The sequence below is a fragment of the Nyctereutes procyonoides genome, unplaced genomic scaffold, assembly GCF_905146905.1.
Source record: "Nyctereutes procyonoides isolate TBG_1078 unplaced genomic scaffold, NYPRO_anot_genome, whole genome shotgun sequence".
Lineage (NCBI taxonomy): Eukaryota > Metazoa > Chordata > Mammalia > Carnivora > Canidae > Nyctereutes > Nyctereutes procyonoides.
The window spans coordinates 25,248,195-25,274,128 of NW_026575049.1; the positions used below are offsets into that span (position 1 = coordinate 25,248,195).

The window sequence follows — 25,934 nt, forward strand, 5'->3', positions numbered from 1 at the left end:
TTCATCAGAGACACAGACAGAAAGAGAGAGGCAGAGACACAGGCAGAGAGAAGCAGGCTCCATGCAGGGAACCTGACGTGAGACTTGATCCCGGGTCTCCAGGATCATGCCCGGGGCTGAAGGCGGCGCTAAACCACTGAGCCACTCAGGCTGCCATTTTTTAAATTTAATTTAATTTAATTTAATTTAATTTAATTTAATTTAATTTAATTTTTTATTATTTTATTTTATTTGCATAGTTTCTCTCTTTAGCAAATTCTGTTTGCATTCAACAAAATATTAACTTTTAATTATCTATAATAGAAAAAAATCTACAGTTTTGTTGATAAAGTTGGTAAGAAATAAAAGCCAACAGAGTCACTTCTAGAAGAGTTTACATAGCATTTCTTTTTTCTCCCAGATTGAGCTGGCTAAGAGTCTAGGGCTCATGGGCAGAATACTGAACTTTGTACCAGAGCCCAGGAAAAGCTTAACTATTTATCTCCTTGATAATTATTCATGTTAAGCCTGCCACTGTTACTCAACATTGGAACTTTTCCAGTGCACCCAAACAGTACTCTTTCATAAAAGCAGAGGGTGGTCATAATTGATGGATTATTCAACCTGTCCTTTTTGTCTTCTTTCTCCCTTTCCTGTGCTTTGCTTTTGGTTTCTCCACAGCTACAGTCCATGTAATAAAACTTAATTAAAAGTCAATTTATTCTGTATTTTTTTATAATTTCGAGAAATAAAATTCACAATTTTAATGACCGTAATCTATGTGTTCTCTCTTGCTCTCATTAATAACAAAGCATATATAGAGATATACTGGAAAGTAACTTCTGTAAAAAGATACAATTATTTGGATATCAAAACATGATTGGAAAACTATCTTTTACTGCCTTCAAGGTATTCCTCTCCCTCCTGAATCCAATTTCATAGAAATGATTACATGAGAAACACATAAAACAGTGTCTACATTTTCCCAAGCTTATGAATCACCAACACTATGGAATGATCATTAACTAAATGCTTCTAAACTTCTGAAATCTCAAAATAACAAAGAAATCTTTGGTCATGACAAAAAATTATCCAAGGAAAACAGACATCTTTTCTTATCATTTGAAGGAGGAAATAAAAAAGATGTTATAAAGCAATGAACTTTAACCCTAGAGGTAAACCTGGCAGTTGTTATGGGCTTTGATCATAAAACCAACCATTGTAATGGTCAATCTGGCCTGAATTTCTTGTGATATAACTATATCTGAACAGACATTCTGGTAACTTCATCAAATTGTAATGTGATAAGGAACAAAGTTAGTATTTTATCATGTGGAAACAATTAAGGACAGAGGGGCTATTCTAACAAGCTTTTTACCAATCAAATGCTTACATGTCACAACGTGGACTCTGCAGATAGCAAAGTCTCACAATCAATTCTGAGACTCTACAGCGAGGAGGAAAAGCTCTTCCAGGACATTGAGGATTGGACCTCTCAAGAGAATAAGAAAAATGGTCTTCATATTTAATCAGCCAAGCAGAAAACCCATACAGGAAAGTTTTATAAAGGCTGAAAATGGACGGAAAGATGCAAGTTTCAGCTACAATCTAGGTATGTATTTCTTTTTTTTTAGGTATGTATTTCAATTATTTCCCAAAAATAACTAGATTAGGATTTTAACATGGGGGACGCCTAGGTGGCTCAGCTGTCGAGCGACTGCCTTCGGTGCAGGGCATGATCCTGGAGTCCCAGGATGGGGTCCCACCTTGGGCTCCCCACGTGGAGCCTGCTTCTGTCTCTGCCTATGTCTCTGCCTCTTTCTGTGTCTCTTATGAATAAATATTTTTTTTAAAAAAGGATTTTAACATGGTCTCATTTTGAACCAGTGTCCTTAAAATGAATTGTTTGATATTAGGTAGTTTTTATTGTCTTCAAGTAGTTTATAAACTGATCTGGGGATCCCTGGGTGGCGCAGCAGTTTGGCGCCTGCCTTTGGCCCAGGGTGCGATCCTGGAGACCCGGGATCAAATTCCACATCGGGCTCCCGGTGCATGGAGCCTGCTTCTCCCTCTGCCTGTGTCTCTGCCTCTCTCTCTCTCTCTGTGACTATCCTAAGTAAATAAAAATTAAAAAAAAAAAAAAGAAAAAAAAAACTGATCTGTTACTGTGTAGCTGGAGAATGGGGGTAAAAAAAATTAATGTTTCCTTTATAAGTAAAACATAGACCTCTCTGAAAAAAATGAAATGACCAAATAAACAATAAAAAATACTCCAAATAGATTTTATTTGCATATATTGGGCAAAACAAGTCTGACAGAAAGGGTACATACTGTACACCATTCCAAGACCAGGCAAAACAATCCATGTTGATAGCGAGTGGAACAATGGCTAGGATGGAGGCAGGGACCGACTGGAGGGGAGAAGATTTTCTGGGGTGATGAAAATGTTCTATACCTTGAATGAGGTGTGTGGGTTACGTTGACATTAATGTTTGTCAAAACTCACTGAAATGCGCATTTAAGATCTGTGCAATTCATATGTAAATTTCACATTTAAAAAAGCAAACGACTCTCTAAACTTGTAATACTTTTATACCAAGCCTTCCCTCAAGTGAATTTCTTATTAAAAATCTTATGACAAGGGGATCCCTGGGTGGCTCAGCGGTTTGGCGCCTGTTGGCCCAGGGCGGGATCCTGGAGTCTCTCGATGGAGTCCCGAGTCGGGCTGCCGGGAAGGGGCCTGCTTCTCCCTCTGCCTGTGTCTCTGCCTCTCTCTCTATCATAAATAAATAAATAAATCTTAAAAAAAAAAAAATCTTAAAAAAAAAAAATCTTATGACAAAAACAAAAATAGCCTTTTCAGAAATTCCAGATAGTGGGACACCTGGGTGGCTCAGCATTTGAATGTCTGCCTTTGGCTCACAGTGTGATGGGGTCTGGGGATCAAGTCCCCTGTTGGGCTCCTGGTGAGGAGCCTGCTTCTCCTTCTGCCTGTGTCTCTGCCTCTCTCTGTTTTGTCTCTCATAAATGAATAAATAAAATCTTAAAAAAAATATTCCAGATAGTATTTTTGGAACAAGTGTTTTGTGGTTAAATATGGACTCATAGACTTTTCTGAGTTGGAATCCTGGTTCAACAACTTACTGAGTGACTTGGGGGAGAGCTACCAAACTGCTTTATGACTCAGTTTTCTCATCTGTCAAATGGAAATAATAATAGCAACTACTTCTCAAAGTTGTCAGGAGGATTAGATAAGTTAAGATACTTAAAACAGCAATTACTATATAAATATTAGATACAATTAGAATGAGTCTTAAGTGATTCAGAAGTTTTTTTATTATTCAATTTTTTTTTAAAGATTTTATTTATTTATTCATGAGAGACACAGAGACACAGGCAGAGGGAGAAGCAGGCCCCATGCAGGGAGCCTGACATGGGACTCGATCCTGGGTCTCCAGGATCACACCCCAGGCTAAAGGCGGCGCTAAACTACTAAACCACCAGGGCTGCCCCTATTATTCAATTCTTTAGAAGATTCCTGATTCTTGTTTAGAGCAGATTCTTGCTAATTTTTACTTCAGAGAATTTCTCAATATGAATGAGAAATATGCACAAAGGTTAAATAGAAATAGAAAAGTCATTTATTTTTAATGTACCAATATTTAAACCAGAGGAAAATTATTATACTTCAAATTTTTTTCCTCCAGCATTAAGAAACAGAGAAATACACCATAATTCTACTAGATGGCAGTTTATGGAATTTCTATAAGCTAATCATCAGTATAATGGTACCTTGAAATGAATAATCAACATACACCATACATATAGGTTAAATATATAGGTTTATGCATCTGTAAATGTATATATACCTAAACACTCCAGTCTTTATTCTGCATTAGAATCTTCTTCAGAGGGCAGCCCTGGTGGCTCAGCGGTTTAGTGCTGCCTGCAGCCCAGGGTGTGATCCTGGAGACCTGGGATCGAGTCCCACATCGGGCTCCCTGCATGGAGCCTGCTTCTCCCTCTGCCTGTGTCTCTGCTTCTCTCTCTCCTCTCTGTGTATTTTCATGAATAAATAAATAAAATCTTTAAAAAAAAAAAAGAATCTTCTTCAGAAAATGAAGACAAGAGGAAAGTGCACAATCAATGAGAATATGAGATTATTTTAAAAATTACATAGGTAGGGATCCCTGGGTGGCGCAGCGGTTTAGCGCCTGCCTTTGGCCCAGGGCGCGATCCTGGAGACTCGGGATCGAATTCCACATCAGGCTCCCGGTGCATGGAGCCTGCTTCTCCCTCTGCCTGTGTCTCTGCCTCTCTCTCACTGTGTGACTATCATAAATAAAATTAAAATTAAAAAAAAAATTACATAGGTATACGGGGAAATAAGAAAAGAAAATATATTAATTAAAAAATAGGTGGGGGGGCCTGGGTGGCTCAGCTGGTAAAGCCTCCAACTCTTGGTTTCAGTTTCAGCTCAGGTCATGATCTTATGGGTTGTGGGATTGACTGACTCCCTCCCGCGTGGACTCTGTACTCAGTTCTAAGTCTGCTTTAAGTTTCTCTCTCTCTGCCCCTCCCCCTGCTTGCACATGGGCACTCTCTTTCAAATCAATCAATTTTTTTTAAAGATTTTATTTATTTATTCATGAGAAACACAGGCAGAGGAAGGAGAAGCAGGTTCCAGGCAGGAGCCCAATGCAGAACTTGATCCTGGAACTCCAGGATCATGTCCTAAGCCAAAGGCAGATGCTCAACCACTGAGCTACCCAGGCGTCCCTCAATCAATCAATCTTCAAAAAACAAAAAACACAGGGAGACTTCATGGTGAAATACCTATGAAAAAAAGTAGACCCTGAACTTAAATGTATTTTTTTTTAGTTTTTTTTTTTTAAGATTTTACTTATTTATTCATGAGAGACATAGAGAGGGAGAGAGAGAGAGGCAGAGACATAGACATAGACATAGGTAGAGAGACATAGGTAGACATAGAGAAGCAGGCTCCATGCAAGAAGCCTGATGTGGGACTCAATCCTGGGCATCCGGGATCATACTCTGAGCAGAACGCAGACGCTCAACCACTGAGCCACCCAGGCATACTGACCCTGAACTTAAATTTAAAAGCTCTAGGATATAAAACATTTTTATACCAGTATTCTGCTCATCAGGTGTAACCTATAAAGAGTCTTGAAATGGTTACATAAATGTAAAGTCATAATTCTGTAAATGTGCAATGGTGGTGATGTTAAAGATATAAATGAATTTAAGAACTAGAATTTGGGGGGATCCCTGGGTGGCGCAGCAGTTTGGCGCCTGCCTTTGGCCCAGGGCGCGATCCTGGAGACCCGGGATCGAATCCCACGTTGGGCTTCCGGTGCATGGAGCTTGCTTCTCCCTCTGCCTGTGTCTCTGCCTCTCTCTCTCTCTGTGACTATCATAACTAAATAAAAAAATTTTAAAAAAATTAAAAAAAAAAAAAGAACTAGAGTTTGGGGATGAGGACGTAAGAGAGGCACGGAGAAGGTACACTCTGCTTCAAAACGTGGCCTGTGGCCAAAGATCTGGCTTTAGATGGCATCTCATGCACCCACCTGAATGAGTACCCATTAGGCAAGTGGTGTGCATCAGAAGCACCCAGGGAGCTCTTCAAAAACCTATGGCCTAACCCCTTCCCTTGAGATTCTGATTCCGTAAGTCTAGAGGATCATGGTATGTATGTACATTTTGAAAAAGCTCCCCCTGTGGTGTAGGCAGATTCAGACCACTTTGAATGTCTGTCATTTCTTGGACATATATTTGAATCATTTAAATACTATAAAAATCTTACCCCAACAAAATAAATCTTAATCTTTTAGATATTGAAGTGAATCATTTTAACAAAACTTTTTTTTTTAAGATTTTATTTATTTATTCATGACAGACACACACACACAGAGAGAGAGAGAGAGAGAGGCAGAGACACAAGCAGGCTCCATGCAGGGAGCCTGACGTGGGACTCGATCCTGGGTCTCCAGGATCACGCCCTGGGCTGAAGGCAGGCGCTAAACCGCTGAGCCACCCGGGCTGCCCTATTTTAACAAAACTTAATAAAAATACACTGCTTACTCAAGGCAGAACTACAACTCAGCTATGACTGAAAGGTGGATACCTAATTGTTTTTGACAATTCTAAGGAAAGATGATTCAGAAATTATGATCTAGCACCCACTCTAGAACCAATCTTTTCATCATTTAAAATATTATACTTGACATTAACTGTATAGCCTCAGCCATTATATTTGATCATAAGAGACAAACAGGTAAATGGTAAAAGCATTCCCTCAAATTGCGGGCCATTTAATTGTATTCTGAAAACTTCCCAATTTGTTCACTGTTGTAGTTGGAAGAAAAAAACTGGTTCTGCATATGTCCGACAAGTCATTCTGACAAGCCTAACTCTACAAATACCACAAACTATATCACATATTACAAAACTAATTGTGTCCAGGAATGTAACCATGTTAGAAATATAAATTCTTGGAAATAATGCTTCATTAGGCAGTAATTCTTACTACTGCCTGATAAGTTGCAATATTTGTGAGTTGAACACCTTGCTGCTCTGCTAATGACAGCACTACTCCCATGGCAATGTCCAGGAGCAATGTAATTATCTTTTTTGCATAGATGTTATAAAAGTAAAGTCACAGTTCGTAACACTATATAGTTCAGAATGCTACTTGCCTTCTTGCATGGAATCATTTTTTCCTGCTTGGGTGATAAGTGGTGGACATATTAGTGATCAAGGAGGATGAACTGACATTTTCTATCTCTACAGACAACAGTACTAAGCACTGGGATGGCAATGTTAAAAAAAAAAAAAAATGGAGAGTGCCTGGCTGGCTCAGGCAGTAGAGCATCTCTTGATATTGGGGTTGTGAGTTCAAGCCTCATGTTGGGCATAGAAACTACTTAAAAATAAATAAATAAATAAATAAATTCTTTAAGGAAATAAGTTTTAGAAATCACTAGGAGATCTTGAGGAAGTCAGTCTGATTTTTTTCTTTCCATCTCAAGCAGTAGTAGCACAGCTAGAACAGAATTCCCTTATCTCTGAGCCATTCTGCTGAATATTTTCCAGGTTACTCTTGCTTCAGGAAATTTGGTAGATATGGCCAGCAGAAATCCAGAGGAAATAGATCCTCAAAATTCAGAAAGAGAAAAAAAAAAAAACTCAGAAAGAGCTGACTCATTAATTTCATTTCTAAGAGTTTATTTTTAGGAATAATTCACTGGTATACAGTGTGTGTACCCATGTGTGTAATACACGCACACAGACACACAGACACATATATGTTTATATAAAAAATAAGTCTAGAAAGAGACATAGACCAAAATCTCAAAAGTGGTTTTCTATGAGTGGTGGGATTACAAGTAATTTATAAAAAAATTATTTTTACCTGTATTGTCTAATTTTTCTATAATATATATATAGATTTGTGCAATAATTAGAGAAAGGATTGAGGTATTTCCCAAAACTTTTAAGTACTGGGAAAATTGCTATGATAAACATGAAACTTTTTGAAGCAAACCAAGTAACAGATCATATAATTTTATACTCCAGACTCTGTGAAATAAATTAAAAAATATATATTATATGCCTTTTATTTTTTCCACATTTTCTCCACTCCATAATAATTTTAACACTTCCTTATCTATGTGGAGAAAAACAAATGGTTAATACTTTGGATACTTATATAGTTTTTGCCTCCAGAAGCCAGTATACTTGGCTTCTTTAACACTGATGATTCTGTTTTAAAATTCCATCTATTTCTATCCCTTCTTACCCCAATGTCTAAAATGCTACGCCCAGGGACGCCTGGGTGGCTCAGCAGTTGAGCACCTGCCTTCAGCTCAGGGCGTGATCCTGGAGTCCTGGGATCGAGTCCCACATCGGGCTCTCTGCATGGAGCCTGCTTCTACCTCGGCCTGTGTCTCTGCCTCTCTCTCTGAGACTCTCATGAATAAATAAATAAAATCTTTGAATGAAAAATAAAAAATAAAATAAAATAAAATAAAATAAAATACTACGTCCAGAAGAGTAAAAATTAAGATAACCTCTTTCCTCCATAGCTGATATGAATATAATACATGTATGTATAAAAATGTATATGTGTATATTCATTTACGATTTTTATACAGTTATCATGCACATAACACATAAAGCAAAGAGTTTAGATACAGAAGCCATCATCTTGACAATATGATTACTAGTTTCAAGGCCTAGAAAATGCAGCTCACCATGTAAAACTATCTCACCACGAGAATTCAAGAATTTTCAAAGCTGATAAAACTTAATGTCAATTCTACTTTGTTTTTTTAAATGAAGCTATAGGTAGGTTGACAGGTTAGAGAAATACTTAATACTAACTGGATTGCTAATAAGCTTACCTTACAGCTTTGAAAAACTCTGATTTCTTGTGTGTTTCAGTGGTGAGCTGCATTTCCTGAGTCTCAGCCGATTTCCCAGCAGAAATTCCAGTCTGATGAAGAATCAGTGAAAGGAAGCCCTCACTGAGAGACACACTGGTATCATTCACTGAGTGGAGATAGTGAAAGAGCAACATATTTCTAAAGGTAATTTAGATTATTAGTATATATGCTTAGATAGTAAATACAGATTTAACTTCCCATGGAGAAGCAATAATTAACTTCCCTTGAAAACCTGACCGCTTTTTCTACAAATAATTTGGTTTTGCCCTACCTACATCTTTGGGATGGTATTCATTCACCGCAGTTCACCCCTTAACTGCCTTTTTATCATTGTTATCACCTCTCAAAGCTGTGAAAATCAAATCTGGAAATCTAATGTAATCTGTATAGCAATATGTTTGTTAAACAAAATGAGCATTTAATACTCTCAAGAAAAACATATTTTCTTTTTTTTCTTTCTCTCTCTCTTTCTTCCTTTCAGCTCCATGCCCAACATGGGGCTCAAACTCACAACCCTGAGATCAAGAGTCTAATGCTCCACTGACTGAGCCAGCGAGGCGCCGCAAGAAAACATGTTTTCTAAAATGTCTTTAACAAACCAGTTCACAAGGAATCAATTTTCTGAATACAGTTCTAGCAACCATGTCTTAGTAAGTAATGTAACTTTTCTTCTAAAGTATTTGGAAACATATACTTTTCAATGGTAATTCTGAATTGTAAGGCTTATCATATTTGTGCCCAACATAGTGCCATCAACACAGTATCAGTAGCTACATGTACCTTTCTAAGCTTAAAATTAAGTTAACTGAAATAAAAATAAAACATTTAGTTCCTGAGTTGCACCAGCAACATTCTAAGTATACAATAGCTACTTGTGGCTAGTGGCTACTGTACTGGGTAGCACAGATCGAGATTTTTTTTATATCACTGCAAAAAATTCTATTGGATAGCACAGTTCTGAATAAAGCATCTAAAGAGAGGGATAGTTATTATAGTGAAAAGAGTTTACCTGGTCTGAGGAGGTGTGGGTGTGTAAAGGGGCTGGGCTGGCCTAAGTACCGGTTTGGAATTCTCTTCTCTGGGATGGGCTGGAGGGAGAACCTTCGCTGAGAACATGACATGCATCCTGAAGGAAAAATAAAAGAAAGTGAAATGGAACAGTAATCTAGAAAGTCCTCAGAGTATATATACATTTATCTATCTCCAGCAGTTGGGATGCTTTAGAAAAGTGCATTTTAGTACCTCCTTCAAAATTTATATGGCCCTTCCTCTGCCTGTGTTGGGCCCTAGGAATAAGGAAATGAGATCATTTTTACCCTTAGCAACTTCAGTCTACTGCAGTATAATAGAGGTATATACACATAAAGTATGACTGTGATATGAATAAGGAACTAGGGGAACAGAAGAAAGGCAACAACAAAAGCAAGGAAGGGGTTAGGGTATATTAAGAGATAGTATAAAGTTGTGTCCTAAAATTCAGAAAAAGAGAACTAACATTTTTATTGACAATATGTGAAGTATGAGAAAATATGCACATGCTATCTCATTTAAACCTGGAAATGTTAAGAGTTAGGTTAAATAATGTATGAAAAATGCTTAATGATGGTATGCAACAAACACCATTTTAGTATTCATTCAACAAGATTTAAGCATGTGACTGGAACACATCCAAGAAAAAGACATAAGAATGAAGACTATTTGCTGTGGCCTTTTTTTTTTTTTTAGATTTTATTTTATTTATTCATGAGAGACAGAGAGAGAGAGAGAGAGAGAGAGAGAGAGAGAGGCAGAGACACAGGCAGAGAGAAAAGCAGGCTCCATGCAGGTAGCCCGATGTGGGATTCGATCCCAGGACTCCAGGATTATGCCCTGGGCCAAAGGCAGGCGCTAAACCGCTGCACCACCCAGGGATCCCTGTGGCCTTTAAAGAATATACGGTCTAGTGGAGGTAAGACAAAATGACATTATAACACTATATGGTGAATGCCATGGTGGATTCATTCACAAGGCTTTTTGAGAGCACAGAGACTAATAAAATGTTGTAGGATGGGTATAAAGAAAAAGAGAGGCACACAGAGCACTGGGGAACACAAAAAGGTGTTGGTGTAGGACTGTAGAAGTTGAGGATGTCTACTCTGAGAAGAATTAGACAAGCGAAGGACATCTGACTGGCTGTTGGTAGAACATGCGACTCAATCTCCAGGCTGTAATTAAGAGCCCCATGTTGGGTACAGAGATTACTAAAAGATAAAATCTTAAAAAAAAAAAAAAGTCAAGTGAAAGAGAAATGGGGTGGAAGGTGTCATGAATGAGATCATGAAAGGGAAGGCATAGAAAGTACTGTGTGTGTTTGCATGTGTGTGCATCTGTGTCTGTCTGCATGTAGTAGAGGGAAGGGAGAATTTCAGGTCAATGTTGCTGGAGGAAGATGAAATTTATTTATTCATGAGACACACACAGAGAGAGAGAGAGAGAGAGAGAGAGAGAGAGAGAGAGAGAGAGGCAAAGACACAGGCAGAGGGAGAAGCAGGCTCCATGCACTGGGAGCCTGACGTGAGATTCGATCCTGGGTCTCCAGGATCGCGCCCTGGACCAAAGGCAGGTGCCAAACCACTGCGCCACCCAGGGATACCGATGAGCTAGAAGTCTTAACTGAAGGTTATTGAAAAAAATTGTGGCTTCTTGGATAATTAAGACAAAATGATAAAGGTTTCTAGGCAGAATGAAAATACAGTTCAGAAGAGTGAAAAAAGAGAAAAAGGAAAAACAAGTATTTCCTGCAATTTAGCTTTAGAAAATGTACAGAATACACCTTAGGGAATATGCCCAGTCTATATACACTGAAAGCTTAACAAAGATAAGGCAAGCAATTTACAGAAATGGAGGAACTTGCTAGAAGACAATATAAAGATGCAATCAACAAAGTCCTGACATGAGAAACACTACAGGACAAACAACTCTGTTTCTTCCACATAAACTTTATGGCAGGTAGGGGTGGTAAGAGATAGAGGAGGAATCTGTATATTAAGAAAATCTTAAAACCTTTATCAACCTTTTGTAATATGTGAATCTTACTTATATGGATCCTGATTCAAGCAACAAATTTTAAAACAAGTATTCCCTCACAGTTTATTACATTTATGAAAAAATTGGAAATTGGATAATAATTGCATATTTGACAGTATTATGGAAGTAATGTTTACTTCTTTAAGGTGGGGTAATAGTGTTGTGGTTGTGTCAAAGAGGAAGAATCTTACCTTTTAGAGCTATAAACTGAAATATTTACAGATGAAGTGATATAAACAGATTTTTCACAAAATAACACAGGAGTGTGTGTGGATTGGGGAGAGAGGATAAAAGAAGATTTGGATGAAAAAAGACTGGCCATGAGTTGATGACTGTTTGTACACGTTTGAAATTTTCATAAGAAGTAAAAAAAAAAATATGAGTTAAGCATAGAGAAAAATGAAGGAAGTAAGTATGCACTCAGAAAGGCAATCTAAGACAAAGAGTTAAAGGTAGCATAGTATAGCAGAAAAAAGTGCCAGTTCTATGATCTACATGATCTTGACCAGTTACATAATTCCTTTGCACGATTTCTTTACCTGTGAAATAAGTTATATTATAGTGGCTTTCAAACTTTTAAAACCAAGATCCACAGTAAGAAATATATTTTACATGGTAACCTAGTATACACAGAAGTATAAATACGATATGGATAAAAATTTCACTAGGGGCACCTGGATGGTTCAGTCGGCTTGAGTGTCTGACTCTTGATTTCGGCTCAGGTTGTGATCTCAGGATCATGGGATTGAGCTCTGCATCTGGCTGGCTCCCCACTTGGTGCAAAGTCTGCTTGTCCCTCTCCCTCTGTTTCACCTCCTACTCTCTCTCTCAAATACATAAAATCTTTTTTAAAAAATTACAATACTATCCTAATATTTGTCTGCCTTATTCCATTAAAAAGTTTCTGCAATTTCAGTAATCTGCAGTAATACGACTACTGCAATTTCTTGAATGGTGGCCCCCAAAAGATATGTCCATGTCTTAATCTCCAGAACCTGTGACAGTTAATTTATTTGGAAAAGGGGTCTTTGCAGATGTAATTAAGGATCCTGAAATGAGGAGATCATCCTGGTCACCTGGGTAGGCCCTCAATTCAATGACAAATGCTCTTATAAGAGAAATGCAGAGAGATTTGAAACAGACTAGAAAACAGAAGAGGAGGAAGTAATGGGACCATGGAGGCAGCGATTAGAGTGATGTGGCCACAGTCCAAAGAACACCCGCTACTAGAAACTAAAGAGGTAAAGAAAAGATTCTTTCTTAGAGCCTTTGGAAGGAATACAGCTCTGCTGACACTTGGTTTCAGACCTCTGGCCTCCAGAACTGTAAGAGAATTCTATTATCTTAAGCCACTATGTTTGTGGTGATTTGTTATGGCAGCCTCAGGAAACTAATACCATGACCTACTACGATTACAACTTGCCATTGGAAAACACTGCACTAAAACACTCTCTGTACTGAGGGAAGCTCTAGTTTGGAAGAGAGATGCGAGGATGCTCAATAATTTTTAAGACCATAAAGGGATCCTGAGACCAACCTCTGTCTCAACGAAACATCAGCTATAGTTACTTGCAAATATCTGCAGAAATGACCATCTCCAACGCATAGTAGTCTTTCCCCCCTTTTTAAAAAATTTATTTGATCTTTGACATTATTTTTTTTTCAAGATTTTGAGAGAGACATAGCACGTAAAAGAGATAGCAAGAGAGAGCATAAGCACGGAGAAAGAGAAAAGCAGGTTCCCTGTGAGCAGAGAGCCTGACATGGGGCTTGATCCTAGAACCCTGAAATCATGACCTGAGCTGAAGGCAGATGTTTAGCCAACAGAGCTACCCAGGTACCCCTGTCATTTGTGTTTTTGAAAATAGTGAAGGCATGAGGAAGAGACGATAATGGGTTGTCCGTGTAAAGGATCATGTTGGTGGAGTGACTGGGATGCAGTGTTATGACAAAAAGGAATACAATTTGGAGTTCAGCAGAACTACCTGAGCTTTTTTCACCTGTAAGTAAACTCTTCAAAGCTTACACAATATAGGATGCAGCACCGTTTTTCCTTATTACAACAAATTAGTAGAGGCATGGTATATTTAATATTTTCAAATCCCAGCATCTTTTTTTTTTTAAGATGAGATAGAGAGGCGGAGACACAGGCAGAGGGAGAAGCAGGCTCCATGCAGGAAGCCTGACATGGGACCGATCCCAGGTCTCCAGGATCATGCTCTGGGTTGAAGGCAGCACTAAACCACTGGGCCACTGGGCCTGCCCCAAATCCCAGCATCTTTGATGATATAGATTTATAGAAAAAAGCCTTCCTCCCACATCTGTCCCAAAGTCACCCTGTACCCCTTCCTTGAGACATCCAGTCTCACCACTTTTTTGTTGAAATCACATCTATTTATTGGTATCCTCTTCTTTAGACAAATAGTAGCATGTTATGTTTGAGGTAGATGTTATTATAATACTGCCCATTTAAAGATGAAAAAAAAGATACATAGGAAGGTTAAGAAACTTGCCCAAGATGAATAATTACTGCAGACAGAACTAGGATTTGAACAATCTATTTGTAGAGCCCATAACCACTGGACTATCCTATTTGGCAGTAAAATAACTGAATGTAAAAAGTTAACCAATTCTCCCTCTCTTTTTTTAATGTTCAAATGCAAAAATACTAGAATACCCAATCCTTCTATTTTGGACCACTTCTTACCATAGTAACCTTAAATCTGACAGATGCAAATAAACAATACTTTCACCTACATTTAAGTAAACAGAATTTTTTTTGCCCAATATCACATAATTACTTGGTAGCAAAACTGGTATGTCAAGTCCTATTTCTAAGATCCAATTCGATTCAAAGTAAGACCATTTCCTTAATATAGACCCTCCTCAATTCACCTGACTACATCTCCTAAATGGTCTGCCTTTCTTGGATCTTACCTTTCTTCTTTAATTCATCCTCTACAGCTATACTATTTCCAAAGTGATCCCTTCAGTCCTTTGCTTCAGTGTCCTCAAAGGTGTTGTCAACCAACTCAGGGTGTTTTTTGTTTTTAGAAGATTTTATTCATTCATTTGAGAGGGAAAGAGAACACACACAAGTAGGGGGAGCAGCAGGCAGAGGGAGAAGGAAAAGCAGACTCCCTGCTAAGCAGGGAGCCCTATTCTCAGGACCTCGATTCTCAGGACCCTGGGATCATTACCTGAGCCCAAGGCAGATGCATAATCAAAAACAAGAGTTGGATGCTTAACTGACCAGAGCCACCCAGGCACCCCCCCCAACTCAGGTTTACATTCAGGATCTGTCCTTAACTTTCCAGCCTTCCATACTAACACTATATACCTACAATTTTCTATCGTTCAGAATGCACTTCAAACCCTAGTTTAGCACCCTTCATGATCTGGTCCCTATCCATTCCTCTGGCCTAATAATTCTCAAAACAAACAAACAAAAAAAAAAAAAACAAAAACATTATTGCAGCCACACTTGAAGAGCTCCAGCTAATTAGTCTGTACTAATGACTAAGTTTAATAACTAATGTTAAAGGTAACAGTATTTACCTTTGAAAACATAGTTCTCATCTAAAATGCTGCTTCCAGGAGCTCAAACATCACTTACTCCAGTAAGCCTTCCCTTAGGATTCCTCATTTTCGCGGATTCTGATGCAAATGCCCCTCCTCAATGCTCCCGTGCTTAATTCTGTTTTAATACCTACTACACTGCACATAATTCCTAATTAGTTTGTTAGTTTGCCAGTCTATTACAAACTTTTAGAAGGCAGGGATCATTTGTTATTTGATTTTATTTCTCAGTGATTAGACTGGGATGTATTTTAAAAGTCAAAAGCCAAACCAGATGATTCTCAGGTTTTTTGGCTTGAACAACAGGATAGATGATTGCACTATTAAATGAAATGGCAAAGACTGAGATATTTATTGGATATTCCAAAAGAGAGTTCAAATAGGCAATCTGAAGATCAGGAGGAAAATAACAGGCTAGATATATAAATTAAGATGCCATAAACACATAAATGGTATCTAAAGTCCTGGGACTGGATATTACCTACTGAGATTGTGATCAAGTTTAGTTATTATTTTAGTGTGAGAAGACACAGCATGGGAGAAAGCAAGAAAACTAGAGGAATATGGTATTTAGATATTTAAACAAGTATCTGAATGGAGGAAGTACTTACCTGTGTCAAGTGCTGCTAAATACAAGGACAACTACTGGATTTGGCAACATAGAAGTCACTGGAGACCCAGACAAGAACAATTTTAGTAGAATATAAATGACAGAATATAAAAGAAGCCTTTTTACCAAATTGGTAAAAGGTGGTCCAAAGGTACAAATCCAGTTATAAGATAATAAATTCTGGAGGATGTAATGTACAACATGGTGACCACAGTTAACAATCCTTCATTGGATAGTTGAAAATTGCTAAAAATAAAGATATTAAAAGTTCTCTTATCACAAGAAAAGTGGGGTGCCTGGCTGGCTCAGTCAGTAGAGCATGAATTTCTTGATCTCAGGGATGTGAGTTCAAATCCCATGCTGGGCACAGTTTACTTGAAAAAAAAAAGTTCTCACCACAAGAAAAAAAATGTAACTATGAAGTAATGAATGATAATTAAACTTCTTTTGGTAATCATTTCACAATGTATACATATATCCAATCATGTTGTACAACTTAAACATATATGTCAATTATATCTCAGTTAAGACTGGGAGAAAAAAAAGTAGAAGCCAGACTGGAGTGTGCCAACAAAACAGGATAGAAAAAAGCAGAAACATCAAGCAGAGACAATAATTTTGAGAAGTTTTATCGTAAAGGGATGAGAGAAAATGGCACAGCAGCTGGAATGGGTAAAAGAGCAAGAGAGGAGAAATAATTAGAAGCAAATCCTTGTGAGATATATATATATTTACTCTATTGATTAGTTTTTCGGTGATTTTTTCCCCAATTATATTAATTCCTCAAGAGCAGAATTTTCAATTTTCTAACTCCTATCTGTATCACAGGTTCTCAATACATATTTGCAAAATGTGTAGAATCTGAACTTTTTAAAAAAGATTTTATTTATTTATTCGAGAGAGCACACAAGCAGATGAAGCAGCAGAGGGAAAGGGAGAAGCAGACTCTCCACTGAGCAGGGTGCCCAAGGCGGGGCTTGATCCCAGGACTCTGGGATCATGACCTGAGCTGAAGACAGACGCTTAACTGACTGAGCCATCCAGGGACCCCTAGAACCTGAACTCTTAAATCCTGGTCCAAGATATGCAACAGAGTAGGAAGAATAGAATTTAGAATCAGATAGACTCAAGTTCAAATATCAGATTTTTCACTAATAAGCTAGGTAGCCTTAGACATATTTATCCTTAAGAACATCAGGTTTCTTATGGGCACAAAATATTTATTTTGCTAGAATGCTATTAACAATTATATGAGAAACCGCAAGTCACTTGGTATAGTGTTTGACCTAAAGATGGTGCTCAAATAATATTCAATATTTTTATTATTATTTTCAATGGTAGGCAAATACAATGATGTGTGTACCATACATACATACATGTAGACAGGTATACTGTAGAGAATTAAAAACCGATCTAAAGTAGCTCTCTGCCCCCATCGCACTACTGTTTTTTGTTTTTGAGGGGGAGCACATATCATATTATCTCACATTATTTTAATACTTTTCTTATTATTTATATTCCATCATACTGTAAAGCATGAAAATTGGAATTTTTAATACGATTAACATTGGTGGTTAAACTGTGCCTTGCACAAAGTAGACATTCAGTAATTATATAATAACTATGTTATTAGTGTACAATTTTCAAAATCTTTATGTTTTAAAGTAGTAAACTTTGAAGTGGGTAGATACTGTCCTCTCAAATCATTCAATACTGGCATGCAGAAGCCTTCCCTGAAACACCCCAAATCTGGGCTAGGTGTCTCTCATGATTGCTTAGCATCCAGTGCTTCCCCCATCATAGTCCTTATTATACTGTAATTGAGTTGTTTGAATTTCCTATGAAATTGCCTCTTGACTGAAATAAAACAAAAATGTAATCTACCTAAATACTTCTTCATGTAGTTCATGATTTCCTCATTTTTCAAAACTGAAACATAGAACTGGGAAATAAGTTATTAAGGCTCAGTAGCCTACAAGTGCAAGGGGCATGCTCTGGCCATCAACAACAGTTCCCACTGGCTTATGAGGCATTGTTTGAGGCTTCCAGGGGAATAAAGGAGAAATAGTCCAGAGGGTTCAGGATGCTCTGGCATGACTCTGGGTTCAGGATGCTCTGGCATGACTCTGGACTAGCTCTATCTGGAAGATCTAGTCCTTAACCCAACCCTAGAATGACACCATAATGCAAACTTCTCTGACATAAGCTTGTAACTCTGCTTGCCACATAATCAGTATCCTAATGTCTCCTAGCAATGTCCATGGTAGTAACATTGTCTTCAATATAAAAATGTGCCTATTTGCGGACACTGCCTCTACCACCAACACCAGTAAAGCTTGAGCTGAGAGGAAACTACGGTTCTCACTACTCAGACCCAGAACACCCACTTCCAACAATCTGTTAAAATATGGTAGATTACTATGAAGTTCTAGGAGTGCAGAGATATGCTTCACCTGAGGACATTAAAAAAGCTTATCATAAAGTGGCACTTAAATGGCACCCTGATAAAAATCCAGAAAATAAAGAAGAAGCTGAGAGAAAATTCAAAGAAGTAGCTGAGGCATATGAGGTATTATCAAATAATGAAAAACGGGACATTTATGATAAATATGGCCAAGAAGGATTAAATGGTGGAGGCAGAAGTCATTTTGATGATTCTTCTGAGTATAGCTTCACATTCCGTAAGCCAAGTGATGTCTTTAGAGAAATTTTTGGTGAAAAGGACCCATTTTCATTTCATTTCTTTGAAGACTCACTTGAGGACCTTTTAAATAGTCCAAGAAGCTCCTATGCAAACAGAAGTACAAAATCCTGTTTTGCTACCTCCAGTGAATATCCAGTTTTTGAGAGATTTCCTTCATATGACACAGGATATATACCATATGGTTCACTGGGCCATGAGGGCCTTAATTCATTCTCCTCCCTGGCATTTGATGATAGCGGGATGGGCAACTACATATCTGTTACAACTTCAAGTAAGATTGCTAATGGTAGAAATACAAATACACAGAGAATTATTGAGAATGATCAAGAAAGAGAAGTTGTTGAAGATGACGGTGAGTTGAAGTCCTTCTTTATAAATGGTGTGGCAGATGAAGAGGGCTTTGAAGAAGAATGCACTTGGAGAAGACAGTCATTCAACAATTATTCACCAAAGTCCTATAGCCCCAAACACGCAACTCAATATACTTTTGTGGACAGTGATGAGCAAGATATTCCTTGGGTCACCAGCAACTGGAATCCCTCTATTTTCTCAGCAGGATTCAAAGAACGTGGCAAGAGGAAAAAAAAGAAGCATAAAGAGGTACAGAAGTCAACCAAAAGAAATCGTTAAATTGACTCATCAGACACATTATGTTCATATAACAATTGAACATGATTCGTGTGTGTTTTGGTTAATCAGAGTTTTGTAGATAACATTTGTTTAATACTCTACTAAGATTATGTTTTTAATATGTTTAACAGCATTGTGGGCATTTGGTCAAAGGTTATTTGGATTAGGTATATCAGAAAAAGATGAGTTTGTGTTGACAGTGATGTTAAGAATTTGGAAAACAGCAAATGTCATTTTACTTTTTTTTTTAGCTAAACATTTACAAATCATAGTTTTTCTTTAGCAGAGTTTATGATTTATTTCATTCCCTTTATCTATTTGAAACTCCTATGAAAACTTTTGAAATGTGTATAGCATTAGGAGCTAAAGATTTATTAGTACACAGGTTCAGAATATATAATTATTCATGAAATGACCTTTTTCCAAGAGGCAGAGCAATTGACATATAACTTAAATACATTATAAATAAAAATTAAAGTATAAAGCATTTTTTATGTTAAAAATAACCAGAGTTATATTTGCATACCCATGTTTACAACAGCACTTATTCACAATAGCCAACAGGTAGAGGCAACCTAAATAGCAATGGATAAATAAATATATATGTAGTGAAATATTATTCAGGCTTAAAAAGGAAATCCTGTCACATGCTACAAAACGGGTAAACTTTGAAACACTATTGTAAGTGAAATAAGCCAGTCATAAAGACAAATTCTTATGATTCTACTTACGTGAGCTAAGAAATTCAAACAAAGCAGAATCATGGTTACCAAGATGAAGGAGGAAGAAGTGTTGTTAACGGGTCTAATTTTAGATTTGCAAGATGAAAAAGTTCTGGAAATTGGTTTCACAATGTGTATTTAAAAATGATTAGCATGAGGGATCCCTGGGTGGCGCAGCGGTTTGGCGCCTGCCTTTGGTCCAGGGCGCAATCCTGGAGACCCAGGATCGAATCCCACATCGGGCTCCCGGTGCATGGAGCCTGCTTCTCCCTCTGCCTATGTCTCTGCCTCTCTCTCTCTCTCTCTCTCTCTCTCTCTCTGTAACTATCATAAATAAATAAATTAAAAAAAATGATTAGCATGGTAAATTTTACGTTATGTGTATTTTACTACCATTAAAAAAGAAAACGAGACTTATCCTGCATTTCTCAGAGCAATGTGGCTATATCATGTATGGCAGGCCTACAGTGAATCACTCCAGATAAGAAACTTTGTTTCCTTTTTTACCATATACTATGTACACAGGATCTACAAATACATTACTCTAAAACACTACCCTTAGCCATTATAATGTAAGTTACAATGAGTTACCATGGAAGAAAAATGAGTTACACAGATTCATCAGATGTTGAGCAAGTGGTCTTAGCTAAATGTTTGCAAACAGTTGCTTATTTTTTTTTACATTTGCTTATTTTAAATGAACTTAGTTTAATTTCAACACAATTACTTTCTGCTTCCTCTATTTTACTTTGAAAATATATTACTTTTCAGTCTATGATTTTTATTCATTCTTTTCAGGGTATTTTTTGAGTACCTACTATTTGTCAGGTACTTGGAATACATTAATGAATTAACACCAAAAATCTTAGCTGTCACAGAGCTTACAAACTGGAGAAAGATAAAAAACAAGTATTAAGTAAAATATAATGTTAGTCATAGGTGCTTAAAAAAAAACAAAATAAAGTAGGAAAGAGGACAGAAGTTTTGGAATCCAAGGGTTGAAATTTTAATTAAGGTAGTCAGGGAAAAGTGGTTAATATCTGAGTACAGATGTAAAGAAAGTGAAGGAGTTCATGTGGATATGAGGTAAAAGAATTCCAGAAGGAATAGCAAGTGAAATGTTTCTAAGGCCAGATGTGTAAGGTTTGTTTGAGGCTAACAGAGAAAATCATTGTGAACAATTAAGAGAACAAGCAGATGAAGTCAGAAAGGTAACAGGAGGTCAGATTATACAGGGACTGCTTGATCACAGTATGGACTTTGTTATTATAGGTGGGATAGGAAGCTACTGGAGGCTCTGAGCAGAGGAGTGACATAACCTGACATATCTAAACAGGCCCACTCTGGCTGTCTTTTTTTTTTTTTAAAGATTGATTTATCTTAGTTGGGGGGATGGGGACATGGAGAGGAAGAATTGCAAGCAGACTTCCACTGAGTGCAGAGCCCCACATACGGCTTGATCTTACCACCTGGAGATCATCACCTTAGCCAAAATCAAGAATTGGATGCTCAACCCACTAAGTCACTGAGGAACCTATGGCTGTTGTCATAACAAATAGGTTGGTCCAGGGTGGTGGAGGTAGGTAGGGGTGGTGAAGTGATGAAATTCTGGATATAGTCTAAAGGTAGCACCAAGCAGAATTTACCGACAGGCTGCATATTTGGTATGAGAGGAATCAAGGTTTTTGGCTTTAGCAACTGAAAGAAGGGATCTGCCATTATCTGAGATAGGACTGCAAGTGTTAAGTTTTGGATGTGCTACATTTGAGATCTCTGAATTTATTAACTTGAAAGAATTCCTTGGACTGACTTGCATCCTGCATATTCCTTGTCGCTAAATCTCTATTTTAAATTTTTTTAGCAAAAAGATCTATTGATCATATTATTTTAACCTTTTATCTCTTAGAAATGTAATGACTTTACATTTTACTGTGACAAAGATGGGAGCAAATGACCTAGCAAAACTAAAACCCAATCACCTTTGGAAAAATACAGTTCAGTGGCATACAGTAATGTAACATCTGGAACACAAAAAAAGAGTAAAATGTGAGCTTTTAATTTTGCTTAATATTTAGTTGGCAGGTGGAGAGAAAATTCTGTAGGAGGAACTATGGACAATATGCATTTAAAACTCACTTTCAGGGGGCACCTGGGTGGCTCAGGTCATGATCTCCGGGTCCTGGGATTGAGCGCCAAGTTGGGTTCCCTGCTCAATGGGGAGTCTCTCCCTCTGCCCCTCCTCCCTGCTCATGCTCTCTCAAATAAATGAATATAAAAAAATCAAATAAATGAATAAAAATCTTAAAAAATACAACAAAATGAACAAAACTTACATTCAAGAAATAAAATCATAAAAGCTTCGAGTATTTTAAATGCTTTTATAAAATGTGTTATTTAATAAAGTTTATCTGTCATGTATGTGGGACTACTCAACGTTGTAATAAAACCAATTTTCCAACAACAAAAGAAAAACCAGTGTCTCTGAAAAATTTAAGAATGCAATGACATGCCCTCCAGTCCATTTTCCCACTCTTAACAGATAACTAAAAATTCAGATTTAATCTCATTCAATAGCTTAAAATTACCCAATGGTTTCCCACTGCCTAGAGGAATGGGAATATCCAAGACCTTTCATGAGCCAGCCACCAGCTTTTCTTCCTAACTTGGTTCTTTTTATTTTTTATTTTTTTAATTTTATTTATTCAAGAAAGACACAGAGAGAGGCAGACACATAGGCAGAGGGAGAAGAAGGCTCCCCGTGGGGACCTGATTCCAGGACCCCGGGATCACAACCTGAGCCAAAAGCAGATGCTCAACTACTGAGCTACCCAGATACCCCCTAACTTGGTTTTTAAATCACCTCTTCCTACGCATCTTATGCTCAAGCCCAAATTTTTCCAAAATGTGTTCCAAGTGATACCAGTTCAAGACTCATCACAGAAAAAGGGCCCTGTGGTCACATACAGTTTGCAAATCACTTCCAAATACTTTTCTTTCTTAGAGATTTAGTCTATTATGGGCATGATGAAATGCAGCATTCCCCAAACTTATTTGACAACAGAACCATTTTGGTGTAACACCTACCACATGCCTAGGAACATATTTCAAGAAAGCTCCTCCAAGCTTATGGACAATTGAAAAGTTTTGTTCATGCCTTTGCATAGGCTCCCTCTGCCAGGATGGCTCTGTTACTCTAGTCTGCTTGGTAAAAGCCTTTTTCAAGTCTTAAATATCTCCTAATATTTAAGGACATGCCCACATTTCCTCCTGGCTCCTCCCTGCTGCCAGAAAACATCTATCACTTTTTCCTTCTCTCCGCCACTGTTACTAAACTTATTATATTACAATTACTTGCGTTTTTATCTCCCATAATGATAGAAAATACGTTCCATGTTCATATCTGGTGCTCCACGTTTGTTGAATGAATCAACCACGAATAAGCTTTAAAAAAAAATCACTTATTCTTTAGTCAACACTCTCACCTTAGGATTGCAGGACTTTCACTGATGAGAAAGTTTCCTATTGTACTCAATACTCTGTACTACAGAGTCTTTCTAAAGAAGGGCAATCAAGGGCACCACAGGCATTCAAAGTTCTATTTATGAGCACAAGACAGACTCTTCAAACTCTGAAATTTAGTAAAATCTCCAAATGACATTTTTTACAACCCATTACTGCCTTTCTTGAGTCCCTATGCCACTTGAGTCAAGACTCTATTACAACCCATTGTTATCTTGTTATTTATCTATTGTCTATCACCCTGACAAGACTGTGAGCAACTCCAGGGAAGTGGAAATTCATCCACAATGACTACTAAAAAATTACTGAATGAAGAGAACATTCTTTTTGGTTCAATAAAAAATTTCAAAAGGATCCTGCTAAGCCAGAGTGAAGACCTAGTGGTGGTATAACAGAAAAAGGTCTAGGTGGCAATTATACAACTCAAATTGCTGACTTGCAATTTGTGACCCTGTGTTAGTTTCTGTTCCTCATCAATTAAATGAAGATATCTGCCCTAATTGGACTTTCAAAGATCCAAGATCATCCATTCAAAATGTGTGTGTACATATATATATGTACATATAACTATCTCATGGTGTTAATGTTAGGAATGCAATACTTACTGCATTGAAACAAAGTGAAGCATAACAAAAATATTTTTCAAAGATCTTGGCAAGTATAATCCAGTTTCTAGTGTTAAACTTTCATTAATGAAGTTTTACGCGTAGCCTCAACAAATCCAAGAATAAAGTCACAAGCAAAGGATGGTTTCGGCTCTAAACCATAGATTGTGGCTTTTATGATTAAGGCTAAATACGTATCTGTTTATCTACTCCTATGGAGGACAGCTTTCTGCAGCTTAACTGTTAGAACCGAAGAGCAAATTCTGTGCACTGGACAGTGATTCGTTTTTATTTTTCACAGAGGAAAAAAAATCTTATAATTATCATTCAATTTCATTAAAGTAGATAATATAAGAAATATATGGTAAGACACAGGTTTGATGTCAAATAACATATGCTCTGGTTCACACATTGTTCGCTTATTGGCCAAAACCCTGAAATATGATCCAACAGCAGGTCCGCCCGCAAGGTAGACGTTTCAACTTTCACTGATCGAGGTTTAAGTTCATCAGATTAACTGTTCGCGATAGAGTACACCCTAAAAGAATGGTCCCCATTATTCCTGGACTCCAGCAGCTTGCCTTTACGAGCAGAGCTTTCAGACATTAAAAAGCCCCGGGAGTATTTCCAAGCATTCTCTCTTCCGAGAGGAACTGCTCAAAGCATTTGTGTTACTAAACATGTTTCCTGTACATGCTGGAGCCAGCTCTCAAGGCAACTCTTTGAAAACACGAAAATAGGACTTTAGGGTAGCCTAAGAGAAACAAGAGCTACTCGAGGCGAGACACTTTTGATACCTAAGTTAGTGACAACTGACACAACTTCTAGGAGTCCGAGGAACTTTGAAGACAGCCCCTCTGGGGGACGGCACACACTTTTCTCTCTGCAGTCATTCCGGCTTCCCAGAATACCTCAACGGCAGGGAGAACACAGGGCCCACCCTTTTCCAGAAGCAGCAGGTAAAGAAGAAATCCAAGGAGCGCACAAAGGGTTTGGGAGCGGAGGCCCCAGCAGGAGAAGGGTCCGCCGAACCAGGGATGGCCTGAGACCAACTTGGATCCCTCTGGGGCGCCTCAGGTTTCTCAGAGAGCAAGCCCCCGAGGGGACACCGTGGGAGGTGAGTCTAACCTGAGCGGCAGCGGGCGCTTGCTACGGCGGGAACCAGCTTAGTTGCTGAGAGTAACCAAGGCATGACGGCCTCCCTCGCGCGGCAGGAAGGAAAAGAAAAAAACAGCCGGAGAAGCGGCCGCCCGTACAAGTACGTCGCCAGGAAACCAGGCCGAGCGCCCCGCCCCTTCCGGCCAGCGCCGCTCTCCGGGCTTTCCTTCCGCGGCGGCGCTGAATGCTGACGTCACGCGCAGAGCTGTGACTGAGGCTTCAGGCGGAGGGCCAGCTTGGCGTCCTGTCGTCGTGCTCCACCTAATGCCCACACGCACGGAATGTCCTATTCTAAAGGATTCGGACAGTGTCTCGTCTCCTTGAAAGCTCCACGTGTAGGGGGTCGATCCATCCGGAGAACTCGCTCAGATTTCTAGTACGAGAATGCCCGCGTAGGGAGGCAGGCAACAGCCCGAACAGCCATACTTCTAGAAGGTTCTGGGCAGTGCGCAGGGGCAGAGGCGGAGGGAGTAGGAATGAACGGGCTAAGGACCCGGGGTCACGAGACCGTTGAGTAGGAGGAGCCCGCGGCCGGGGAGGTTCTAGTCTGTTCTGCTTCGCGGTCGCCGCCCCCTTCCACACGGTCACGCTGGGCTAGTACCCGCGCCTGGAATCGGGCCGCCGCCTCACCGCGCCTGCCGCCCGCCGCCCGCCGCCCGCCGCCCGCCAGCGCCTCTGGATCATGGACCCCCGCAAAGTGAGCGAGCTTCGGGCCTTCGTGAAAATGTGTAAGCAGGATCCGAGCGTTCTGCACACCGAGGAAATGCGTTTCCTGCGGGAGTGGGTGGAGAGGTGAGACACGGGCGAGGACCGTTGGGGGTGGGAAGCGGGACGGGGGGAGGGAGAGCTGGGCCGGAGCTGGGCCGGACGAGCGGGGAGCTCAGCCGCGAGGGC

General features: G+C 38.8%; 3 protein-coding genes across 5 annotated transcripts in view; 2 read left to right on the plus strand and 1 right to left on the minus strand.

Annotated features, from left to right (window-relative positions):
- The window catches only part of XPNPEP3 (X-prolyl aminopeptidase 3), a 73,250-nt gene extending 47,758 nt beyond the window's left edge, over positions 1 to 25,492 (minus strand). For 2 of the 3 annotated variants that reach the window (XM_055329289.1, XM_055329288.1), the window contains exons 1-2: positions 25,011 to 25,492; positions 9,457 to 9,573 (exon numbers count right to left, since the gene is read on the minus strand). In XM_055329289.1, the coding sequence (XP_055185264.1) occupies positions 9,457 to 9,573; positions 25,011 to 25,074 (181 nt within the window). In that variant the 5' untranslated portion in view covers positions 25,075 to 25,492. Of the gene's footprint in view, positions 1 to 8,405; positions 8,554 to 9,456; positions 9,574 to 25,010 lie in introns of those variants that run through there. The other variant, XM_055329291.1, reaches the window with a different exon arrangement.
- Positions 17,023 to 19,401, plus strand: DNAJB7 (DnaJ heat shock protein family (Hsp40) member B7). The gene has a single exon (XM_055329293.1). It carries the CDS (start codon positions 18,110 to 18,112, stop codon positions 19,034 to 19,036), a length of 927 nt encoding a protein of 308 aa, XP_055185268.1. The 5' UTR covers positions 17,023 to 18,109; the 3' UTR covers positions 19,037 to 19,401.
- A 77-nt stretch (positions 25,493 to 25,569) lies between the features above and the next one.
- The window catches only part of ST13 (ST13 Hsp70 interacting protein), a 31,327-nt gene continuing 30,962 nt past the window's right edge, over positions 25,570 to 25,934 (plus strand). The window contains exon 1 of the mRNA XM_055329292.1: positions 25,570 to 25,832. Coding sequence (XP_055185267.1) covers positions 25,723 to 25,832 — 110 coding nt within the window. The 5' untranslated portion in view covers positions 25,570 to 25,722. The remainder of the gene's footprint in view (positions 25,833 to 25,934) is intronic.